Genomic DNA, 21,686 nt, shown 5'->3' with positions numbered 1-21,686 from the left:
AAATTCTCTGGGAAGAGGGCCTTGTTGGAGAGTTTTCTGTGCATTCCATCTTTGCAGTGTAGGTAACTCATCTTACTTGACATATTTATTTCTCAGAACATCACTCCACTCCACTCAGATTCAAGCTGAAAATTCAAAGTAATCCTAATCATAATCAAACTTTTGACTTAAAAAATTGATGATCTTTAAGCATAATCAAATTATACTTGTAGAAATGTGCACTAAGGATCTGGTACTCATACTTGTTTTTTTGTGTGTGTGCATTATCTTCAGGGAGTTGGGGGTGCTCACCTCATGATTGCTTTTCCTGGCTTGTTTTAAGTAGCAATACCCCATGCTTTCTTTCTGGGGAACAACAAACAGATTGTGCCATCCCAGATGAGTTCTCCTTCCTCTTCCCACAAACCATAAGGAATACATTTGAGACCATGCTAGCTTTGGGTGTTTTTGTTTTTTTGGCTAAGGTGGGCAAAACTGAAAAAACAAAACACAGCGAAACTTAACAAGGATTCCCCCATGTACCCTTTCAGTTCCACAACCTTTTATTTCTATGAAAGACTTGCTCAACCCTGAGGTGTAGGGTATGTAATGAAGAAACAACAGGAGCTGGGATTTGGAAAAAATATGCAACAGTGTATAAGCGCTATGAGGTAGGGTCTCTTGCCTGTTATGTTCAGTGTTGTAGTCCCAATCCCTAGAATGGTGCTCAAGAAATATTTGCTTAATGGATGAATGAAAGGAAGCTATGGAACAAAGAAAGATGACTGGTGAAGATCCCATGAAGGCTCTTCCAGTGCTGACTTTAGTAACTGTAGACTGAGACTCACATAGGTCATGAAATCAATTTAGTGAGCTTGACTAGCATATATGTGCATATATTTTAAAGAATGAACTAGAACAGAATAGAAAATATCTTAGTAAGGGGAAATATAGTTTTGTAAAACTGCTGTTTCAGATACATACCCAGGATTGCAATGTAAAATATGTTTCTTACTGGTTAAAAAAAGGTTGGAGAAAAATGCTTGCCTAAGGGTATTAAGACACAGATTCCCAGGCTCAGGCCAGGACTTCCCGGATCAGAATCTCAGGAATTTTGCACTTTGAACAAGTTCCCGTGGGGATTCTGACATACACTAAATTTTAGTATCTCTAGTCTGACAACCACTTTAGGGTCTGGAATTTCAAGCATTTAAGAGTCATGGAAGAGCTGATCAACAAATTAGTTCAACTCCATTTTCATGGCTATCACCTGTTTAAAGGGTGGGGTGGGGGACAAGCATTTCATGACCATAAATAAAATGCAATTGTCCCCTTTCTGCCTGTTACTGACCTCATTGCTGGGCCATTTCCTCCCCAACTCTTTCCATACACTCACTCCAAGGGCCAATCAGACCTGTTCTAGTACAGGTTGGCCACAGAGCTTTCATCTTCCAAGATAAACAGATGAAGAGGATTTAGTTGCCAGATGTAAGGCTGAACTGGGGCCTGCAGGGAGAAACTGCTTAGCAAAGAACAAAAACTCGCAGCCCAGAACCAGTCATCAGATATCTATGTACAGCAGGTGTGGCCTATTCTACCCTAATCCTGGCAAAGCCAGTAGCCACCTGTCCTGACAACTGCAGACAAAACTCCTTGGAATGACAATCCGGCTCCATTGGAGGCCCAGGCTTCCAAAGGCCCATTGGGAATCCTCTATAGCAGCTGTCCCTCATCCTGCATCACTGAGTTCACCCTTCCCCACTCTATACCAATTAAGCAACCTCTGTTGCATGTAAGTCCACATACATTGGTTTCCCTCTGGGCCTCTCCTTAGGTAACAAACATAAGAGTCACCATTCTTTCTCTCTCACTTCAGATATATACCTTTGAACTCAGCTTTAACAATCAAGACACTGATTACACCATTTTCAGATCCCTCTCTTTCCCCAGAACCTTCTTTTTTGCTGAGTGGAAGGAGGAAAATCTTCCACATCCACCTGAATGGGAATCACCGCAGGAGGCCTCTGCCTCTGGGACACTTTGGGTCATTTGTGCACAGGATTCCCCTGGCCCCCTACAGCACTCACTGCCTAAGCTACTCATCTGCCGCTAATCTATGAGTCTCCATGTATTGCTGTGTGTGAACTGCTCTTATGTTTTATTGTATTTTCTCCTGAACTTGACTTGCAAATTCCTGGGAGATAGCAAAGACTCCGGAAACTTCTATCTTGTTCCCACAGTGCCTTGCTTAAAAAAAAAAATCTTTTTCACTCGTGGAAGGGCATTTGGCAATCACACTCTATGTCAATAGCTATCGGCACTGGACAAGTTAATAAAAATCTGTTCATCTTAGCAGGAAGCATCTTTCACCACATTTGGTTGGTCAAGCACCAAATTGTTAGGGCTACATTCTAGACACAAAAAATAGCAGTGAACATTAAATTTTGAAGAAAAAAAAAAAATTTACACTAACAGGGTCAGACTAACAATATTAAAAACAAAAGATAAAAGTCCACTAGCCTCCAAAATTGGTGTCAGGAATTTTGTTGTCTTATTTATTGTTACGTGTCAGTGGCATGCTAAGGGTTTTACGTCACTCTCATTTAATCTTCACGACGACCTATGAAGTGGGTATTATTACAGCACTCCATTTCACAGATAAAGGAACTAAGGCACAGAAAGCTCAAATAACTTTCCAAGGCTGATAAATGCAAGAATGAGGATTCAAACCCAGAACTGACTTCACTACGACCCTCTACTGCTTCTCTAATTAATCCAACTCCTGATATATATTCCCAAACCATAAATTGGGCAAAGTTCTCTTTCCTAAAGGTTGTAAACAAATGTGTGTGTGTGTGTGTGTTTTTTTAATTAAAAAAGTGGAATGCATCACGAATCTGCATGTCATCCTGCGCAGGGGCCATGCTAATCTTCTCTGTATTCCAGTTTTAGTATATGTGTTGCCAAAGCAAGCAAGCAACCAACCAACCAACTAAACCACCAATCTATCAACCCTTCTGCAAAAGAAACCAGATGGGAGAATTTATGAATATACTTAATTACCTTGGGTCTGCAAGACTTCGTCTTTAAATCTTTTATCTGTTTCTTCGTCGCCATCATCCCCCACCTGATTTCAGTTTAGACTCTGATCACCTCTTCTACAGATGATTTCAACAGCCTCCTAAATTCTGCTGACTTTAATGTCGGAATATATCTGGAATCTGACCACCCTCACCCCCAACAAGACTCCAAACTTTGGCCAGGTGTGGTGGTTCATTCCTGTAATCCCAGCACTTTGGGAGGCCAAGGCTGGAGGATCGCCTGAGTCTAGGAGTTTGAGACCCGCCTGGGCAAGATGGTGAGACCCACCCCCTCCCCCCAGCTCTACAAAAAACAAAACAATTGCTGGGCGTGGTGGTGCATGCCTGTAGTCTCAGTTACTTAGGAGGCTGAGGCAGGAGAATCTCTCAAATCCAGGTGAAGACAGTGAGCCAAGAGAACGCCACTGCACTCCAGCCTGGGCGACAGAGCAAGACTCTGTCTTGAAAATATGAAATTTAACAAAGACCCTAAGTTTCTACCCTTGACACCCCCACAGTTGAGTCTCAACACATCAGTGTGTCCTTTTTAGAAGGTTAAATCAGGTCCCATCACAACTCTGCTCAACATTACCTCCAGCCTGATCTCTCCCAACTCTCTCCTTTGCTCATTCTACTCTTAGAATATGGCTTCCCTGTTCCTGGAACAAATGTGTCACATTTATGCGCCAGGGTCTTTGCATTGGCTATTCCTTCTGCTTGGAGCTCTTTTCTCCAAGATATCTGCATGGCACACTCCCCTGCCTCCTTTATGTCTTTGCTTAAAGGTCACTGTCCAGTTGAGGCTTTCCCTCAATACCTGGTTTAAAAGTGCACTCTATCTTCCCACCCCAGGACCTGCATTCCCTCTTGGCTTGTTCTATTTTTGTTTTTAGCCATAGCACTTATCACCTTCTAACATACTATATAAAATAGTTATTGTGTTTATTGTATTCTCTCACTAGAATGGATGCTCCCTGAGAGCAGAAATGTTTATGTTGTGCCCACTGCTGTATCTCCAGCACCTGGAACACTGCCTAGCACATGGTATGTGCTCAGCAAATATTTGCTGCATTACTGTTTTAAATAGCTTACTAGTTAGAAAACCTGATAACCCCGGTCAATGCCCTATTTACCCTATGGCTTTTGCATACTCCAGGGTACTGGTTCACTCTGGGAGGCACTCATTCACCTGCTTGAGAAACTAGGGGATGGGCAGCTATTAAGGAGGGAAGAAATAGTTTTTCAGTCAATCCATTCTAGTTCTGGGGGATAGATCTGGGGAGAAGAAGGTTGGAATTATGAATCCGCTCTAATAGTTCAGGCAAGAGATGATAAGAACTTGAGAAATAGTTACCAGAGAAGAGGGAAAGATGCAATGAATGAGTGGATGTTGGGGGCGGTGGGAATCGGACTGACTCTCAGGTTTTTGGGTTGGGTGATTAAACAGATAGTGTCAGCAGTAATGGAGACAGAACACACCAGAGAAGATAATATGGGAGTGGGAGTGGGCCTGGGGAGATAAAGTCTCCCCCACTTAGGTGAACGTTCACTTCAGCAGTCCACTGATAAATAACTTAAGTGATTAAGGCAAAAAGCTCACTCAGGGGTACAAAGCAAAAGAATCCTACAAGAAGACCACTGCTTTATGTTTCTATTAATTGGCGGCACCGATCTGGCCTTTAGGAAGACAGATTCTCTTCTAAGGAAAAAGGCAGGAATATCTTCTCATGGGTTAAAATTTTCAAGGTGATTATGCACCAGAACACACACACACACACACACACACACACACATATATATATACACACATACATACACACACACATATATACCTACCAAGATTCCTGCATACTTGACGACTTGCCCTATTGTGTTGAAAAAATAGCTTCAGAATTAGGCAATCTTAAAAGGAACCCATGGTAAAGATCCCTGAACAAAGGTTTCCCAACAACATAGCTAAGTCCACCCTTTGCATAACTTACATTTTTACCCTCATATCCTTACCTGGAAAGTTCTCTCGATTTAGCTTAGGCCTGCGGACAATCACAAAGTCTTTTTCACTCCCTTTGCTCTTCAGCCGTTTCCGTGGGGGGCTCTCCGGGTGGCCCAGGTTTGAGAACAGTTCCTGGGGGATGTTCTCACTGTCGGGCTCCTCTTTCTCCAGGGCTGAGACCCCCATGCCTGACAGCAGTTCAGAAGTCTTGCTGGAATCCCATCCCCACGTGAAGCTGGTGGCAACGTTGCTACTCAGGTCTGGAATCTCCTGGAGGTGCTTCCTGCAGAAGTGCATAATACCCCCGGTTCCTTTCGAAAACACACCCATAAATAATTCCAAGTAAGGCATTAAAGAAGCTGCAGTTTATGCATTGTGGAAAACCTTCACAGCAGCTAACAGAATCGCATTTTTTTACGTGCCCGCGGAGAGTTACCAAGAAAATGAAGAAATGAAAAGAACAAATCGAGAAGGCTTTTTGACTTACGATCCTGCAGAAGGCCTCAAGAATTTCTCCCAGTGGAGTGAACAGACAAGGAGAGAGACAGGGCAATTATACACTGATTGAAAACGGTGGCAGAAGAGCCCAATTAGGGAAGCCAAATAAAACCGCACGCTGATCCTCGCACTAAGGCATTCATCCATTCACACTTTCCCCAAGAAGGGGCTAAGCAACCATTCACTTAACAGCATTACTAACAATATTAGCCAGTAGCGATACTCGCGGCCTAAAAGAATTATTAAGAGGGTCCATTCATGCTCTTCCCCTTTTTGCAATCCGTTTACCTGTGCATAGCGTCCGCAGGCTCGGGAGTTTAAAATACGTGCATTAATTGCAGAGCTGCTCGCCTCCCGGATTCCCGATTTGGCGCGCGGCGGCTCCGAGCGTGCCGCTCGGACCCCCAGGAGCCAGACCCGCTAAGTCTAGCAACGTTCCATCCCCACCGCGCGCGCAAGACTCTACAGCCCGCTTTGCTTCGCGGCCGCACTCTGAGGCCCCACGGCCTGCTGGGAATTGTAGTTTCCGTCCCGTTTCGTAGTCCGACGGGCTCTCCCTTACTTCCTTCCCTTGCAGCTTTACCCGCCTTCCAGATACCCACAACCCCCCGCGGGAGCGGGACTGGTCGACCCATGGGGTAGGCGGGGAGGCGGAAGCGGGCGGTGCTACGGCTGACTGGGAAATGTCAGCAGCTGGACTGTGGACGGATTTTCCTTTCCCGGGAGCCGGCAGGCCTTCTGGTGATCGCCAGCGCTGTCGTCTCTGAGCGTGGATCCCAGAACCTGAACAGCTGTGACGGCCGCCGTTTCCCGGTCCCATCCAGACGCTGTCTGGCGAGATCGGACAGTGAGCCTAAGGCGGAACGCGTGAGGCGCTTTTGAGTGTGGGGTCCAGGGCCGAGCGCAGGCGGAAAGAGAGGGGACCCGGCAGACCCCAGGTGGCCGCCGCCGCGGGTCCCACGTCCCTAGCTGCTGAGTGGGGACGGTAGCCCAGCCCGCCGGCCAGGTGAGAGGCTGCGGGCGTCGCACCTGTTCGTCCTTTTGCCAGGAAGCTTCTTCCTCCGTTGAGGAGAAGGCGGCCCTTAGAATTGGATCTGTGGACACGATCCTTCCTTTATCTGTAAAATACGCACAACAGCTAAACACGACTTGGAACGAAAGACAGTGGTTTAGTTTTAGGGTAGCCGGAGACCCCAGCGGGTCCTGTGTGGTGGGAAGGCTGCGCATGCCCTTGCAGCCTTGACAGGTCTCATAAATAGTAGCAGGGGAATAAATGAAAGGACTGTATTTTGCAACGGGCTTTACCCGTGCAACGCAGGGGGCCTCCAGCAAAGCCATTTGGTTGCTTGCTGTCGCTCAACTGGCTACGTGTGTTTGCGTCGCCGCCTAAAAACAAGCTGCTTTAAGCCTATCTCTGCTGAGAAGAGTTTGGGGGCGGTTGGAGTAGAGAGCGTGACATATTCCAGGTACAATGAGCATGCGAAATCCATTGGGCAAACTATACTGCAACTGTGACTCCGGGAAAACAGTGGAAGAGGCAAGGGGGATGAATTCTAAGGCTCATAAAAATGAAGATTTATAAAGTTCATAAGGAAGCATAACAGCTTCATCTCATATTAGAATATTCAGTGATGCTGTATGACACGCCCTCTGGTTTCCTTGAAAAAATGATTTGCTCTATAGTGAAATTAAACTGCCCTTGCCCAGGTATATGCTTGTTCCTTAGCTTGGTCCTTAGCTTGAAAAGTAACTGCCTCTTTAGGAAGGAATTAATGAACTTTTAGCTTGTTCTTGAAAGGTGAGATTGGTGTAAAGAAGAGATCTGTTCACAACTTGGTTTTGATTGGAACTAGGTGCAGAATACTAGGCTGAGCTGTTCATTAAACTAATGTTGTATGGAAAACATTTTAAAATGCAATATCCTGATGTTTTACAAAAAGTGACCTTTATGTTACTTTGGCTAAGGAGAAAGCATTTGCCTTCCTTTGAAGCTACATCCTTGCCCCTAAGATTGCAACTCGTAGGAGAAAATATTTTTGACACAAAAAATTATAGTTTCCTTCAGGAAAGGGAACAAAACAGAGAGAGCCTGTGAGCTAATGGAGGAGAAAGAATAAACAAAAATATTTAAGATGCTATAATGAGAATAAACAGTTTTGAGATGTAAAATAATTGGGAGAGCCCACTTCAGACATAGGTCTCATAGATAGGAATCGATGAGATGATTCTAAATTTAAAGATGAGAAATATCTTTGTTCAGTCTTGGTTTTACTAGGAGTTACCTGGGGAACTAGAATACTTGCAACATCTGAATTAGTGAACACAAGATCCTCTCTAGGACTTCAGGGAGAGCCTGTCAGTTTTGAAAATCAGTTTAATAGTTTGCCCTGGTAACAGAAATACTTCATCTTCCTAATATGGGAATAATTTTTTTTTGCATTCCTTCTAATCATGACTGTTGCCTTAACATAATAAATGCAAGTTTAAATTGGTACATTAGATTCTTTTTAACATAAGGAATTGTATCCATTGAAGACCAGTGTAGTAGGTACATAGAGGTTGCTATCTGGTCATAAAGAACTGCATTGTGATTGCTACTGATGTATCTTGTTTTTTCTGATTGATGTTATTTTTATTTTTATTTTTTGAGACGAAGTTTCACTCTTGTTGCCCAGGTTAGGGTGCAATGGCGCAACCTTGGCTCACCGCAACATCCACCTCCCAGGTTCAAGCGATTCTCCTGTCTCAGCCTTCCTGAGTAGCTGGAATTACAGACATGCGCCACCACGCCCAGCTCATTTTGTATTTTTAGTGGAGAGGGGGTTTCTCCATGTTGGTCAGGCTGGTCTCGAACTCCCGACCTCAGATGATCCGCCCACCTCAGCCTCCCAAAGTGCTGGGATTACAGGCGTGAGCCACTGTGCCCAGCCATTTCTTACATCTCTATAAAAGGAAGAAGACCCACCCTTCTTTGTTTATCCATCCTGCTGTCTAGATGATGCTAGGATTCCTGAAGTTCCAGCATCTGTCCTGGAACATAAGGATTAAAGCCACCTGCTAAGGATGTGGACTAGAGAGAAGGGGCCTGGGCCTCTGATAGTCTGATAACTTGCCATAACCACCTATCTCAAGACTTCTTTTACATGAGAAATAAATTCTGCATTGTGTAAGTCTCAGGTATATTGGACTTTTCTGTTACGTGTAGCCAAACTAATCATGAATAATTATTTCCAGAACTAATATTCTCTGTAGCGGTGGCAGCTACCTGTTTACATAGCCCTTATCACCCCCTATTTTTTTTTTTTTTTTTAATTGCCTGTTTCTTCCCACTAGACCTTTTAAGGTCAGGGACTTTGCTTGGATTTTTGTATCCCCAGCCCCTTGAACAGAGCTCACCAAAATAGTAGGAGTTCAGTAAATATTTGTTAAATGTATGAATGATGCTTGGAACTAAGTAGATCTTTAATTCATTGCAATTTAATTCTCTAAGATAGGCAGATAGGGGCAAGAACAAACGGATTCAAATTTACTCTATGTTTTCCACTTTTCCCATGTAGAGTACAGTCATATATTACCCTTAAATCAAGTAATGGTAGTATAATCTGTAAGGTAAAAAGTTTGTGTTAAGTTCTGTATTAAACATGACTTAGCATTCTGTCTTGATATATCTAAAAGAAACGGGAGAATGTTCTAATTTGTTCCCTGTGAAGACTGAACAAAATAAATCATTAATTAGCAATTTAAATACATTAAGGAACTGTGTCTAGATTAGAGGAGAGACATGTAATTATGATCCAGGCTCTGTAGTGAAGATGCCTCTCTTTGAGTCCCAGCTTTACCATTCACCAGCTCTGTTAACTTGGACAAGTTACTTAACCTCTCTGTGCTGTTTTTTGTCTTAAGCAAGGAAACGAACAGCCCTTTCTTACGAGGTTGCGAGGTCTAATTTGATAAAGCATGATAGGTACTAGTGTTAATACAATGCTTAAAATTTCGTGAACACATGCTAAATGTTAGCTATTCATTGTTTTAAATTATTTTATTATTAGGAAGGACTTTACAGATTATTCTCTATCAAAATGTCTTGCAATTTATATATATGAAATCTTTAAGAATTCAGTAAAATTTTAGTTCTTTTTTCTTATATGCTTACATGATTACTACCTCTTCTCTTCATGCCTTGCAAAAGGTAAAGCAGTTGGTATGTATGCCACTGTCCTCAGGGGCTTGTCACATTTTGGAATTCAGGTTACCTGGTTGGTTCGCCAACTCAGCTCTTAGGTACCTTTAAAAAATATTATGACGGTTTTGTTTTTTTTTTTTTCGAGTGGGAGTAATAGTCTCTTGCAGTAGTCTGTGTCCAAAACTGAACTATCTCATACCTGAAATCTTTAAATATGTGAATAACGATTATGTTTGGAAGATTTAAATTTTGATCATTGGTAGAAATTTGTTGACTTAATCTTCACTTCTAATTCTGGTTCTTTTGATTTTTCATAATTAGGATTTTGAGTTGTCTCCTAGTTTTTATTATTTTGCACGTATCTGAGTAAAAATAAAGATATGTGAAGTTAGATAAAATTTCCAGTTGGAACCTAATGATTCATCAGACTCAGATATTTAAATTAACAGTATTTGAGTCTGATGAATCATTAGGTTACAGTCAGAAATTTTTCATTCAGTTTCAGAATCTCTGGTTTTGACAAAATTGTTTTCAGTGTTTTGTTTGTGTTCTGATCACTTGGTACCCATTCTCTCTCTCTCTCAAAACATTTGGAATTCTTCAAACTACATAATTAGCTTAACCTCTAAAGTTCCATTAAAAGGTATTTGGCCTGAAAAACTATTATCAGCCATAAAGTACTCAGGAAACAGTACTTCAAGTCATTAACATTAACATGCTAATTGTGAAACCATTATAAAGGCATTTGAAAGTAATATTTAATAATATTTTGACGATTGGGAAAAGATTGAATTGGATTTTAAATGTTAAGACTTTCAGAACTGGTATTTTGAAGGGTACGATATGCCCACACATCAGGCACTAAAATCTGGTAGTTTTAATGAATTGGCATTTTGATTTCGAGTATAATCAAGTTTTGCTACTGTGGTGCTTAATCATGTGGAACTAAATTTTTATTTGCCTCCCCATTTTAGTATCATCATCGTCATCATCATTATCATCCCCTTTCTTCTCCTTCTTCCCTAAACCTTGCAACTCATCACTTGAATGTTGGTACAAGGTTAAAGATACAGACTTTAAAACTATTATTTTCTCAAGTTAGGAAAACACCAATTTTTATCTCCAATTTCATGGGATTACTGGTCCTAACCTGTGTCATAAGAAGGCAATATAGTTCAGCCTCAACAGAAATAGATGGTATGGTAAACAGAATAATAAACCCCTAAGAATGTCTATGCTCTAATCTCTGGAACCAGTAAAAATGATGAAATTATTCAGACAGGCCCAGTGTAATCAGATGAGCCCTGAAAAACAGATTTCAAGCATGAGGAGAATCTGACAAGCCATTGCTGCTTCTAAAATATTCAGGACCACGGACACACACACACACACACACACACACACACACACATGCAGAGAGAGAGAGAGAAGTGTGTGAGGAGATAGATATGTTAATTTGACGATGGTGATTATTTCACTGTGTATGTACAATATATCAAAACATCACTGTTGTGCATTTTAAATATATACAATTTTAAAAGATATGCAGAGCCACATGCAAAGACTGGAGAGAGGCCTCTAGAGCTAAGGTTAAGTGCCAGCTGTCAGCTTGCAGAGGAACAAGGATCTCAGTCCTATAACCATAAATAACTGAGCTTTGGCTTGGCTAGGTGGATCATGCCTGTAATCTCAGTGCTTTGGGAGACCAAAGTGAGAGGATCACTTGAGGCCAGGCATTTGAGTCCAGCCTGGGCAACATAGCAAGACCCTGTCTCTACAAAAAAAAAATTTATTTTTTAATTAGCCAGGCATGGTGGTGTGCACCTATAGTCCTAGCTATCTGGAAGCTGAGGTGGGAAGATCAGTTGAGCCCAGGAGCTCAAGGTTATGTTGAGCCATGATCGTGCCACTGCCCTCCAGCCTGGGCGACAGTGTGAGACCCTGCCAGTAGCCTGCCTGACTGAGATTGCAAACGTGCTGACACCTTGATTTTAAACTTGTGTGCCCCTAAGCAGAGAACTAAGTTGAACTATGCTGTGTTTGAACTTATGACCTATAGAAGCTATAAGATACTAATAAATGGATGTTGTTTAAAGTCACTAAGTTTGTAGTAAGTTTTTACAACAGTGGTAGGATACTAACACGAAGGTATGTAACCAAATCATTTATTACTAGAATAAAGGACCCATAATTCTATTTATTCCTCTACAACTCTTTAAAGTGCTGACTATGAATCAGACTGAAAAATTGAGTACCATAGTAAAAACATTAATAGCTAATGTAAGTTTTAAAACTGATTTTGTTGTTTGCTTATTATGCCCATAATCTTACCACCTGAAGACTGTTGATGTTTTAATATATTTCATTGTTACATTACTCTTTTTTATGTTTACATAAAAATACGTGCCAAATTTTCAATTGCTGTTAGGATAATTTTCTGATGTTATTAAATAATCTTAACAAATGTAATTTCTTTTTTTTTTTTAATTATACCTTAAGTTCTAGGGTACATGTGCACAACATGCAGGTTTGTTACATATGTATACTTGTGCCATGTTGGTGTGCTGCATCCATCAACTCGTCAGCACCCATCAACTCGTCATTTACATCAGGTATAACTCCCAATGCCATCCCTCCCCCCTCCCCCCTCCCCACGATAGGCCCCCATGTGTGATGTTCCCCTTCCTGTGTCCAAGTGATCTCATTGTTGAGTTCCCACCTATGAGTGAGAACATGCAGTGTTTGGTTTTCTGTTCTTGCGATAGTTTGCTGAGAGTGATGGTTTCCAGCTGCATCCATGTCCCTACAAAGGACACGAACTCATACTTTTTTATGGCTGCATAGTATTCCATGGTGTATATGTGCAACATTTTCTTAATCCAGTCTGTCACTGATGGACATTTGGGTTGATTCCAAGTCTTAGCTATTGTGAATAGTGCCACAGTAAACATACGTGAGCATGTGTCTTTATAGCAGCATGATTTATAATCCTTTGGGTATATACCCAGTAATGGGATGGCTGGGTTATATGGTATTTGTAGTTCTAGATCCTTGAGGAATCGCCATACTGTTTTCCACAATGGTTGAACTAGTTTATAATCCCACCAACAGTGTAAAAGTGTTCCTATTTCTCCACATCCTCTCCAGCACCTGTTGATCCCTGACTTTTTAATGATTGCCATTCTAACTGGTATGAGATGGTATCTCATTGTTGTTTTGATTTGCATTTCTCTGATGGCCAATGATGACGAGCATTTTTTCATCTGTCTCTTGGCTGTGTGAATGTCTTCTTTTGAGAAATGTCTGTTAATATCCTTTGCCCACTTTTTGATGGGGTTGTTTGTTTTTTCTTGTAAATTTGTTTGAGTTCTTTGTAGGTTCTGGATATTAGCCGTTTGTCAGATGAGTAGATAGCAAAAATTTTCTCCCATTCTGTAGGTTGCCTGTTCACTCTGATGGTAGTTTCTTTTGCTGTGCAGAAGCTCTTTAGTTTAATTAGATCCCATTTGTCAATTTTGGCTTTTATTGCCGTTGCTTTTGGTGTTTTAGACATGAAGTCCTTGCCCATGCCTATGTCCTGAATGGTATTACCTAGGTTTTCTTCTAGGGTTTTTATGATATTAGGTCTAACATTTAAGTCTCTAATCCATCTTGAATTAATTTTTGTATGAGGTGTAAGGAAAGGATCCAGTTTCAGCTTTCTACTTATGGCTAGCCAATTTTCCCAGCACCATTTATTAAATAGGGAATCCTTTCCCCATTTCTTGTTTTTCTCAGGTTTGTCAAAGATCAGATGGCTGTAGATGTGTGGTATTATTTCTGAGGGCTCTGTTCTGTTCCAGTGGTCTATATCTCTGTTTTGGTACCAGTACCATGCTGTTTTGGTTACTGTAGCCTTGTAGTATAGTTTGAAGTCAGGTAGTGTGATGTTTCCAGCTTTGTTCTTTTGACTTAGGATTATCTTGGCAATGCAGGCTCTCTTTTGGTTCTATATGAACTTTAAAGCAGTTTTTTCCAATTCTGTGAAGAAAGTCATTGGTAGATTGATGGGGATGGCATTGAATCTATAAATTACCTTGGGCGGTATGGCCATTTTCACAATATTGATTCTTCCTATCCATGAGCATGGTATGTTCTTCCATTTGTTTGTGTCCTCTTTTATTTCAGTGAGCAGTGGTTTGTAGTTCTCCTTGAAGAGGTCCTTTGCATCCCTTCTAAGTTGCATTCCTAGGTATTTTATTCTCTTTGAAGCAATTGTGAATGGAAGTTCATTCCTGATTTGGCTCTCTGTTTGTCTGTTACTGGTGTATAAGAATGCTTGTGATTTTTGCACATTAATTTTGTATCCTGAGACTTTGCTGAAGTTGCTTATCAGCTTAAGGAGATTTTGGGCTGAGACGATGGGGTTTTCTAAATATACAATCATGTCATCTGCAAACGGGGATAATTTGACTTCCTCCTTTCCTAATTGAATACCTTTATTTCTTTCTCTTGCCTGATTGCACTTGCCAGAACTTCCAACACTATGTTGAATAGGAGTGGTGAGAGAGGGCATCCCTGTCTTGTGCCAGTTTTCAAAGGCAATGCTTCCAGTTTTTGCCCATTCAGTATGATATTGGCTGTGGGTTTGTCATAAATAGCTCTTATTATTTTGAGATATGTTCCATCAATACCAAATTTATTGAGAGATTTTAGCATGAAGGGCTGTTGAATTTTGTCTAAGGCCTTTTCTGCATCTGTTGAGATAATCATATGGTTTTTGTCTTTGGTTCTGTTTATACGCTGGATTATGTTTATTGATTTGCATATGTTGAACCAGCCTTGCATCCCAGGGATGAAGCCCACTTGATCATGGTGGATAAGCTTTTTGATGTGCTGCTGGATTTGGTTTGCTAGTATTTTATTGAGGATTTTTGCATTGATGTTCATCAGGGATATTGGTCTAAAATTCTCTTTTTTTGTTGTGTCTCTGTCAGGCTTTGGTATCAGGATGATGTTGGCCTCATAAAATGAGTTAGGGAGGATTCCCTCTTTTTCTATTGATTGGAATAGTTTCAGAAGGAATGGTACCAGCTCCTCCTTGTACTTCTGGTAGAATTCGGCTCTGAATCTGTCTGGTCTTGGACTTTTTTTGATTGGTAGGCTATTAATTATTGCCTCAATTTCAGAACCTCCTATTGGTCTATTCAGGGATTCAACTTCTTCCTGCTTTAGTCTTGGGAGAGTGTAGGTGTCCAGGAAATTATCCATTTCTTCTAGGTTTTATAGTTTATTTGCATTGAGGTATTTATAGTATTCTCTGATGGTAGTTTGTATTTCTGTGGGATCGTGGTGATATCCCCTTTATCATTTTTTATTACATCTGTTTGATTCTTTTCTCTTTTCTTCTTTATTAATCTTGCTAGTGGTCTATCAATTTTGTTGATCTTTTCAAAAACACCAGCTCCTGGATTCATTGATTTTTTTGGAGGGTTTTTTGTGTCTCTATCTCCTTCAGTTCTGCTCTGATCTTAGTTATTTCTTGCCTTCTGCTAGCTTTTGAATGTGTTTGCTCTTGCTTCTCTAGTTCTTCTACTTGTGATGTTAGGGTGTGAATTTTAGATCTTTCCAGCTTTCTCTTGTGGGCATTTAGTGCTATAAATTTCCCTCTATACACTGTCCCAGAGATTCTGGTATGTTGTATCTTTGTTCTCATTGGTTTCAAAGAACATCTTTATCTCTGCCTTCATTTCGTTATGTACCCAGTAGTCATTCAGGAGCAGATTGTTCAGTTTCCATGTAGTTGAGCGGTTTTGATTGAGTTTCTTAGTCCTGAGTTCTAGTTTTTGCACTGTGGTCTGAGAGACAGTTTGTTATAATTTCTGTTCTTGTACATTTGCTGAGGAGTGCTTTACTTACAATTATGTGGTCAATTTTGGAATAAGTGCGATTTGGTGCTGAGAAGAATGTATATTCTGTTGATTTGGGGCGGAGAGTTTTGTAGATGTCTATTAGGTCTGCTTGGTGCAGAGGTGAGTTCAGTTCCTGGATATCCTTGTTAACTTTCTGTCTCGTTGATCTGTCTAATATTGACAGTGGGGTGTTGAAGTCTCCCATTATTATTGTATGGGAGTCCAAGTCTCTTTGTGGGTCTCTAAGGACTTGCTTTATGAATCTGGGTGCTCCTGTATTGGGTGCATATATATTTAGGATAGTTAGCTTTTCCTGTTGAACTGATCACTTTACCATTATGTAATGGCCTTCTTTGTCTCTTTTGATCTTTGTTCGTTTAAACTCTGTTTTATCAGAGACTGGGATTGCAACCGCTGATTTTTTTTGTTCTCCATTTGCTTGGTAGATCTTCCTCCATCCCTTTATTTTGAGCCTATGTACATCTCTGCATGTGAGATGGGTCTCCTGAATACAGCAAACTGATGGGTCTTGACTCTTTATCCAATTTGCCAGTCTGTGTCTTTTAATTGGACCATTTAGTCCCTTTACATTTAAGATTAATATTGTTATGTGTGAACTTGATCCTCTCATTATGATATCAGCTGGTTATTTTGCTCATTAGTTGATGCAGTTTCTTCCTAGCATTGATGGTCTTTACATTTTGGCATGTGTTTGCAATGGGTGGTACCGGTTGTTCCTTTTCACGTTTAGCGTTTCCTTCAGGAGTTCTTGTAAGGCAGGTCTGGTGGTGACAAAATCTCAAAGCATTTGCTTATCTGTAAAGGATTTTATTTCTCCTTCACTTATGAAACTTAGTTTGGCCAGATATGAAATTCTGGGTTGAAAATTCTTTTCTTTAAGAACGTTGAATATTGGCCCCCACTGTCTTCTGGCTTGTAGAGTTTCTGCCGAGAGATCTGCTGTTAGTCTGATGGGCTTCCCTTTCTGGGTACCCCAACCTTTCTCTCTGGCTGCCCTTAACATTTTTTCCTTTATTTCAACTTTGGTGAATCTGACAATTATGTGTCTTGGAGTTGCTCTTCTCGAGGAGTATCTTTGTGGCATTCTCTGTATTTCCTGAATTTGAATGTTGGCCTGCCTTACTAGGTTGGGGAAGTTCTCCTGGATGATATCCTGAAGAGTGTTTTCCAACTTGGTTCCGTTTTTCTCTCACTTTCAGGCACACCAATGAGACGTAGATTTGGTTTTTTCACATAATCCCATATTTCTTGGAGGCTTTGTTCATTTCTTTTTCCTCTTTTTTCTCTAGACTTCTCTTCTCGCTTCTTTTCATTCATTTGATCTTCAATCATTGATACTCTTTCTTCCTGTTGATCAAGTCGGTTACTGAAGCTTGTGCATTTGTCACGTAATTCTCGTGTCATGGTTTTCATCCCTATCAGTTCGTGTATGGCCTTCTCTGCATTGATTATTCTAGTTATCCATTCTTCCATTCTTTTTTCAAGATTTTTAGTTTCTTTATGCTGGGTACGTAGTTCCTTCTTTAGCTCTGAGAAGTTTGATCGACTGAAGCTTTCTCCTCTCAACTCATCAAAGTCATTCTCCATCCAGCTTTGATCCATTGCTGGCGATGAGCTGCGTTCCTTTGGAGGGGAGATGCCTTCTGATTTTTTGGATTTCCAGCTTTTCTGCCCAGCTTTTTCCCCATCTTTGTGGTTTTATCTGCCTTTGGTCTTTGATCATGGTGACGTACTGATGGGGTTTTGGTGTGGGTGTCCTTTCTGTTTGTTAGTTTTCCTTCTAACAGTCAGGACCCTCAGCTTCAGGTCTGTTGGAGTTTGCTTGAGGTCCACTCCAGACCCTGTTTGCCTGGGTATCAGCAGTGGAGGCTGCAGAAGATAGAATATTGCTGACCAGCGAGTGTTGTTGTCTGATTCTTGCTCTGGAAACTGCATCTCAGAGGTGTGCCCAGCCCTGTGAGGTGTGAGGTGTTGGTCTGCACCTGGTGGGGGATGTCTCCCAGTTAGGTTACTCAAGGGTCAGGGACCCATTTGAGCATGCAGTCTGTCCATTCTCAGAACTCAGCCTCCGTGCTGGGAGACCCACTGCTCTCTTCAAAGCTGTCAGACAAGGTCATTTACATCTGCAGAGGTTTCTGCTGCTTTTTGTTTAGCTATGCCCTGTCCCCAGAGGTGGAGTCTACAGAGGCAGGCAGGCCTCCTTGAGCTGCGGTGGGCTCCACCCATTCCGAGCTTCGCTGTGGCTTTGTTTACCTACTTAAGCCTCAACAATGGCAGGCGCCCCTCCCCCAGCCTCGCTGCCACCTTGCAGTTAGATCTCAGACTGCTGTGCTAGCAATGAGGGAAGCTCCATGGGTGTGGGACCCTCCGGGCCAGATGTGGGATATAATCTCCTGGTGTGCCGTTTGCTAAGACCCTTGGACGCTGTATTAGGGTGGGAGTTACCTGATATTCCAGGTGTTGTTTGTTTCAGTTTCCCTTGGCTAGGAAAAGGGATTCCCTTCCCCCTTGCGCTTCCCAGGTGGGTCGATGCCTCACCCTGCTTTAGCTCTCGCTGGTCGGGCTGCACCAGCTGACCAGCACCGATTGTCCGGCACTCCCCAGTGAGATGAACCTGGTACCTCAGTTGAAAATGCAGAAATCACCAGTCTTCTGTGTCGCTGGCGCTGGGAGCTGGAGGCTGGAGCTGTTCCTATTCGGCCATCTTGCTCCGGGACCTGACAAACATCATTTCTTATACTGCAATGAGATGTCCTCATTTGGCTTTGCCATACTTTATTTAGCCTTTCTTTGGTAATCTCTAATGTTTAGTCTTTTTTCCTATGATTGCCATATTCCTTGCACTGGATAATTTCAGGTGTAGTTTAAGTCATAAAAGGATTTTAAGTTAATTATATTATATTTAAACTCACATCGAATGGGTTTTTTTTAAAGAAAAAAAACCTTAGATCTCAAAGATGGTTTTGTCATCAGCACATTCTGTGTTGAGCTTTCAGCCAACTACTTAATCTATGCTTAGCTTAAAAATAAGATTTGGCTGGGTGATGTGGCGCATGCCTGTAATTACAGCACTTTGGGAGCTGAGACAGGCAGATCACTTGAGCTCAGGAGTTCAAGACCAACTTGGGCAACAAGGCAAAACCTTGTCTATTTTTTAAAAAATAAGATTTGACATTGTTGTGGTATAAATTGTTTCATAGGATATGAAATTTGAAAATTTGAGTAGTATTTGGTAATGTTCAGTGTTTTAAGCCTTTTGAGTTGTAATAAGTATTTGTTAAATCAGTTTACCATTACAAGAGTTTTACATCACCTTTAAAGTAGGCAGTAATAGAAAAATAGTGTATGTACTAAACTACACACTATTTTTTATTCTTTCAACAAATATTTCTTGATATTACTATATGCCAGATACTACATCAGACAACTGGAATATAGTATGGAATAAAATAGTCAAGTCTCTGCTCTCATAGAGTATCTGGGATAAGGGGAGAGGTTTGGAGAGACAATAAATATAAAGAATGTGCATTATATCAGATGGATAAATGCACTGAAGGAAAATATAGCAGGATAAGAGGGTAGAGTGATGAAAGAAGTTCAATTTTAGATATTTAAGAAAAATGAGACCATGGCGGTTGGAGGAATGGCATTGATCATGCGTCGGCTGCTGGGAAGATCTGGATTCTCGTGTCATGTCATCATCAGAAAAGCTAACTTTGCTGTATAGTGAGGATCAGGAGATCTGATCCTGATTGCAGAACCTTCCCTGATTACAGAATCTTGGGTTGTATCTCCCACTTCACCCTTCTAGACCATCCCAGAAGATCTATAATATTTCATCTGGGAAATCACTAGGAGTTCTCAGAAGGGAAAGAAGGAAGATTGTTGGTTGGAATAAAAACAAGGTTGAATGAGTTCCAGAAAGCAGGATTCTCAACCTCATGGACAGCAATCTGCAGAAGAAGAGAACTTCAAAAAACCAACTAGAAGCAACATGCAGAGAAGCAAGATGAGAGGGGTCTCCTCGGGAAAGAAGACTGCTGGTCCACAGCAGAAAAAAATCTTGAACCAGCTCTCCCAGGAAGATGAGGGGGTCACTCTGTAGAGAACCCCCTTCAGGATCCATGAGGAAGACCAGAAAGAACAAACAGAAGACTCCTGGAAACAGAGATGATGGCAGTACCAGCAAAGCACCTCAGCCCCTTCGGAAGAAAAGGGCCCAGGCAGACCCCACTGTTGAAAGTGAGGAGGCATTTAAGAATAGAATGGAGGTTAAAGTGAAGATTCCTGAAGAATTAAAACCATGGCTTGTTGAGGACTGGGACTTAGTAACCAGACAGAAGCAGCTGTTTCAACTCCCTGCTAAGAAAAATGTAGATGCAATTCTGGAGGAGTATGCAAATTGCAAGAAGTCACAGGGAAATGTTGATAATAAGGAATATGCAGTTAATGAAGTTGTGGCAGGAGTAAAAGAATATTTCTTTTTTTTTTTTTTTTTTTTTTTTTTTTGAGACAATGTCTTGCTCTGTTACCCAGGCCGGAGTGCAGTGGTGTGATCTCGGCTCACTGCAGGCTCCGCCTACCAGGTTCATGCCATTCTCCTGCCTCAGCCTCCTGAGTAGCTGGGTCTACAGGCGCCCACCACCACGCACGGCTAATTTTTTTGTATTTTTAGTAGAGACGGAGTTTCACTTGTTAGCCAGGATGGTCTCGATCTCCTGACCTCATGATCCACCCTCCTCGGACTCCCAAAGTGCTGGGATTACAGGCGTGAGCCACTGTGCCCAACCCAGGAATAAAAGAATATTCCAATGTGATGTTGGGCACTCAGCTGCTCTACAAATTTGAGAGGCCCCAGTATCCTGAAATCCTCTTGGCTCACCCTGATGCTCCAATGTCTCAGGTTTATGGAGCACCACACCTACTGAGATTATTTGTAAGAATTGGAGCAATGTTGGCCTATATGCCCCTTGATGAGAAAAGCCTTGCATTATTGTTGGGCTGTTTGCATGATTTCCTAAAATATCTGGCAAAGAATTCTGCATCTCTCTTTACTGCCATTGATTACACAGTGGCTTCTGCTGAGTACCACCGCAAAGCCCTGTGAGTGTCTACAGACAGCTCACCATTTTTGTCCTGTATCTGTAAACACTTTTTGTTCTTAGTCTTTTTCTTGTAAAATTGATGTTCTTTAAAATCATTAATATATAACAGCACTTACGTTTCAGTTTTTTTTTCTGTTCTGTTTTAAACAGAAAATAAAAAGAGCGTAAGCTCCTTTTCTCATTTCAAAGTTGCTACCAGTGTATGCAGTAATTAGAACAAAGAAGAAACAGTAAAACATTTTATTGCCTAGTTGACAACATTGCTTGAATGCTGGTGGTTCCTATCCCTTTGACACTACACAATTTTCTAATATGTGTTAATGCTATGTGACAAAACGCCCTGATTCCTAGTGCCAAAGGTTCAACTTAATGTATATACCTGGAAACCCATGCATTTGTGCTCTTTTTTTTTTTTATGGTGCTTGAAATAAAACAGCCCATCCTCTGCAAGTCCATCGATGTTGTTCTTAAGCATTCTATCTTTGCTCAAATTGTTGAAGGATGGTGATTTGTTTCATGGTTTTTGTATTTGAGTCTAATGCACGTTCTAACATGATAGAGGCAATGCATTATTGTGTAGCCACGGTTTTCTGGAAAAGTTGATATTTTAGAAATTGTATTTCAGATCTTAAATAAAATTTATTTCTAAATTTCAAAAAAAAAGAAAAATGAAAATATTGATAGTTGAAATGGAATCTGTTTACCAATATAAAGAAATAGTGAAGAAAATTGTTTGTTAAATGTGATTTTTGTGATATTTCATGTAGGAGTATTTTGTATATAAATTTAAATTGAACCTTTTAAAGTACTCAAACTTTCTTTTCTATTATTCTAAATAGTTTTAGTTAAAGATGTTTGTTGATTTGAAGTATTTTATTGGTTCTCCCTTGTTTTGTTATTTGTTTATTTATTTATTTATTTTATTTATTTTTGAGA

General features: G+C 41.0%; 3 protein-coding genes and 1 pseudogene across 8 annotated transcripts in view; 2 read left to right on the top strand and 2 right to left on the bottom strand.

Annotated features, from left to right (window-relative positions):
- SKP2 (S-phase kinase associated protein 2) overlaps positions 1–6,123 on the bottom strand; it is a 32,220-nt gene extending 26,097 nt beyond the window's left edge. For 4 of the 6 annotated variants that reach the window (XR_002732486.2, XR_002732487.2, XM_023216514.2 and 1 more), the window contains exon 1: positions 5,064–5,349. Coding sequence is in view for 4 of the 6 variants with exons in the window: in XM_023216514.2 (XP_023072282.1) it covers positions 5,064–5,349 (286 nt within the window). In the remaining 2 variants the exon portion in view is untranslated. Of the gene's footprint in view, positions 1–5,063; positions 5,350–5,838 lie in introns of those variants that run through there. The other 2 variants (XM_023216515.2, XM_023216517.2) reach the window with 1 other exon arrangement.
- LOC111545606 lies at positions 2,853–2,953 on the bottom strand (annotated as a pseudogene).
- Positions 6,124–6,138: 15 nt separating the features above from the next.
- Positions 6,139–21,686, top strand: part of LMBRD2 (LMBR1 domain containing 2) — a 55,999-nt gene continuing 40,451 nt past the window's right edge. The window contains exon 1 of the mRNA XM_023216520.3: positions 6,139–6,556. The gene's annotated coding sequence lies outside the window, so the exon portion shown is untranslated. The remainder of the gene's footprint in view (positions 6,557–21,686) is intronic.
- Positions 19,277–20,752, top strand: LOC111545524 (mortality factor 4-like protein 2). The gene is made up of 3 exons (XM_023216521.2): positions 19,277–19,716; positions 19,775–20,125; positions 20,455–20,752. The coding sequence occupies exons 1-3, from the start codon at positions 19,556–19,558 to the stop codon at positions 20,750–20,752; spliced, it is 810 nt and encodes a 269-aa protein (XP_023072289.1). The 5' UTR covers positions 19,277–19,555.

This window comes from Piliocolobus tephrosceles, chromosome 4 (assembly GCF_002776525.5).
Source record: "Piliocolobus tephrosceles isolate RC106 chromosome 4, ASM277652v3, whole genome shotgun sequence".
In the NCBI taxonomy this organism is placed as follows: domain Eukaryota; kingdom Metazoa; phylum Chordata; class Mammalia; order Primates; family Cercopithecidae; genus Piliocolobus; species Piliocolobus tephrosceles.
This window is presented reverse-complemented; position numbering and strand designations above follow the sequence as displayed.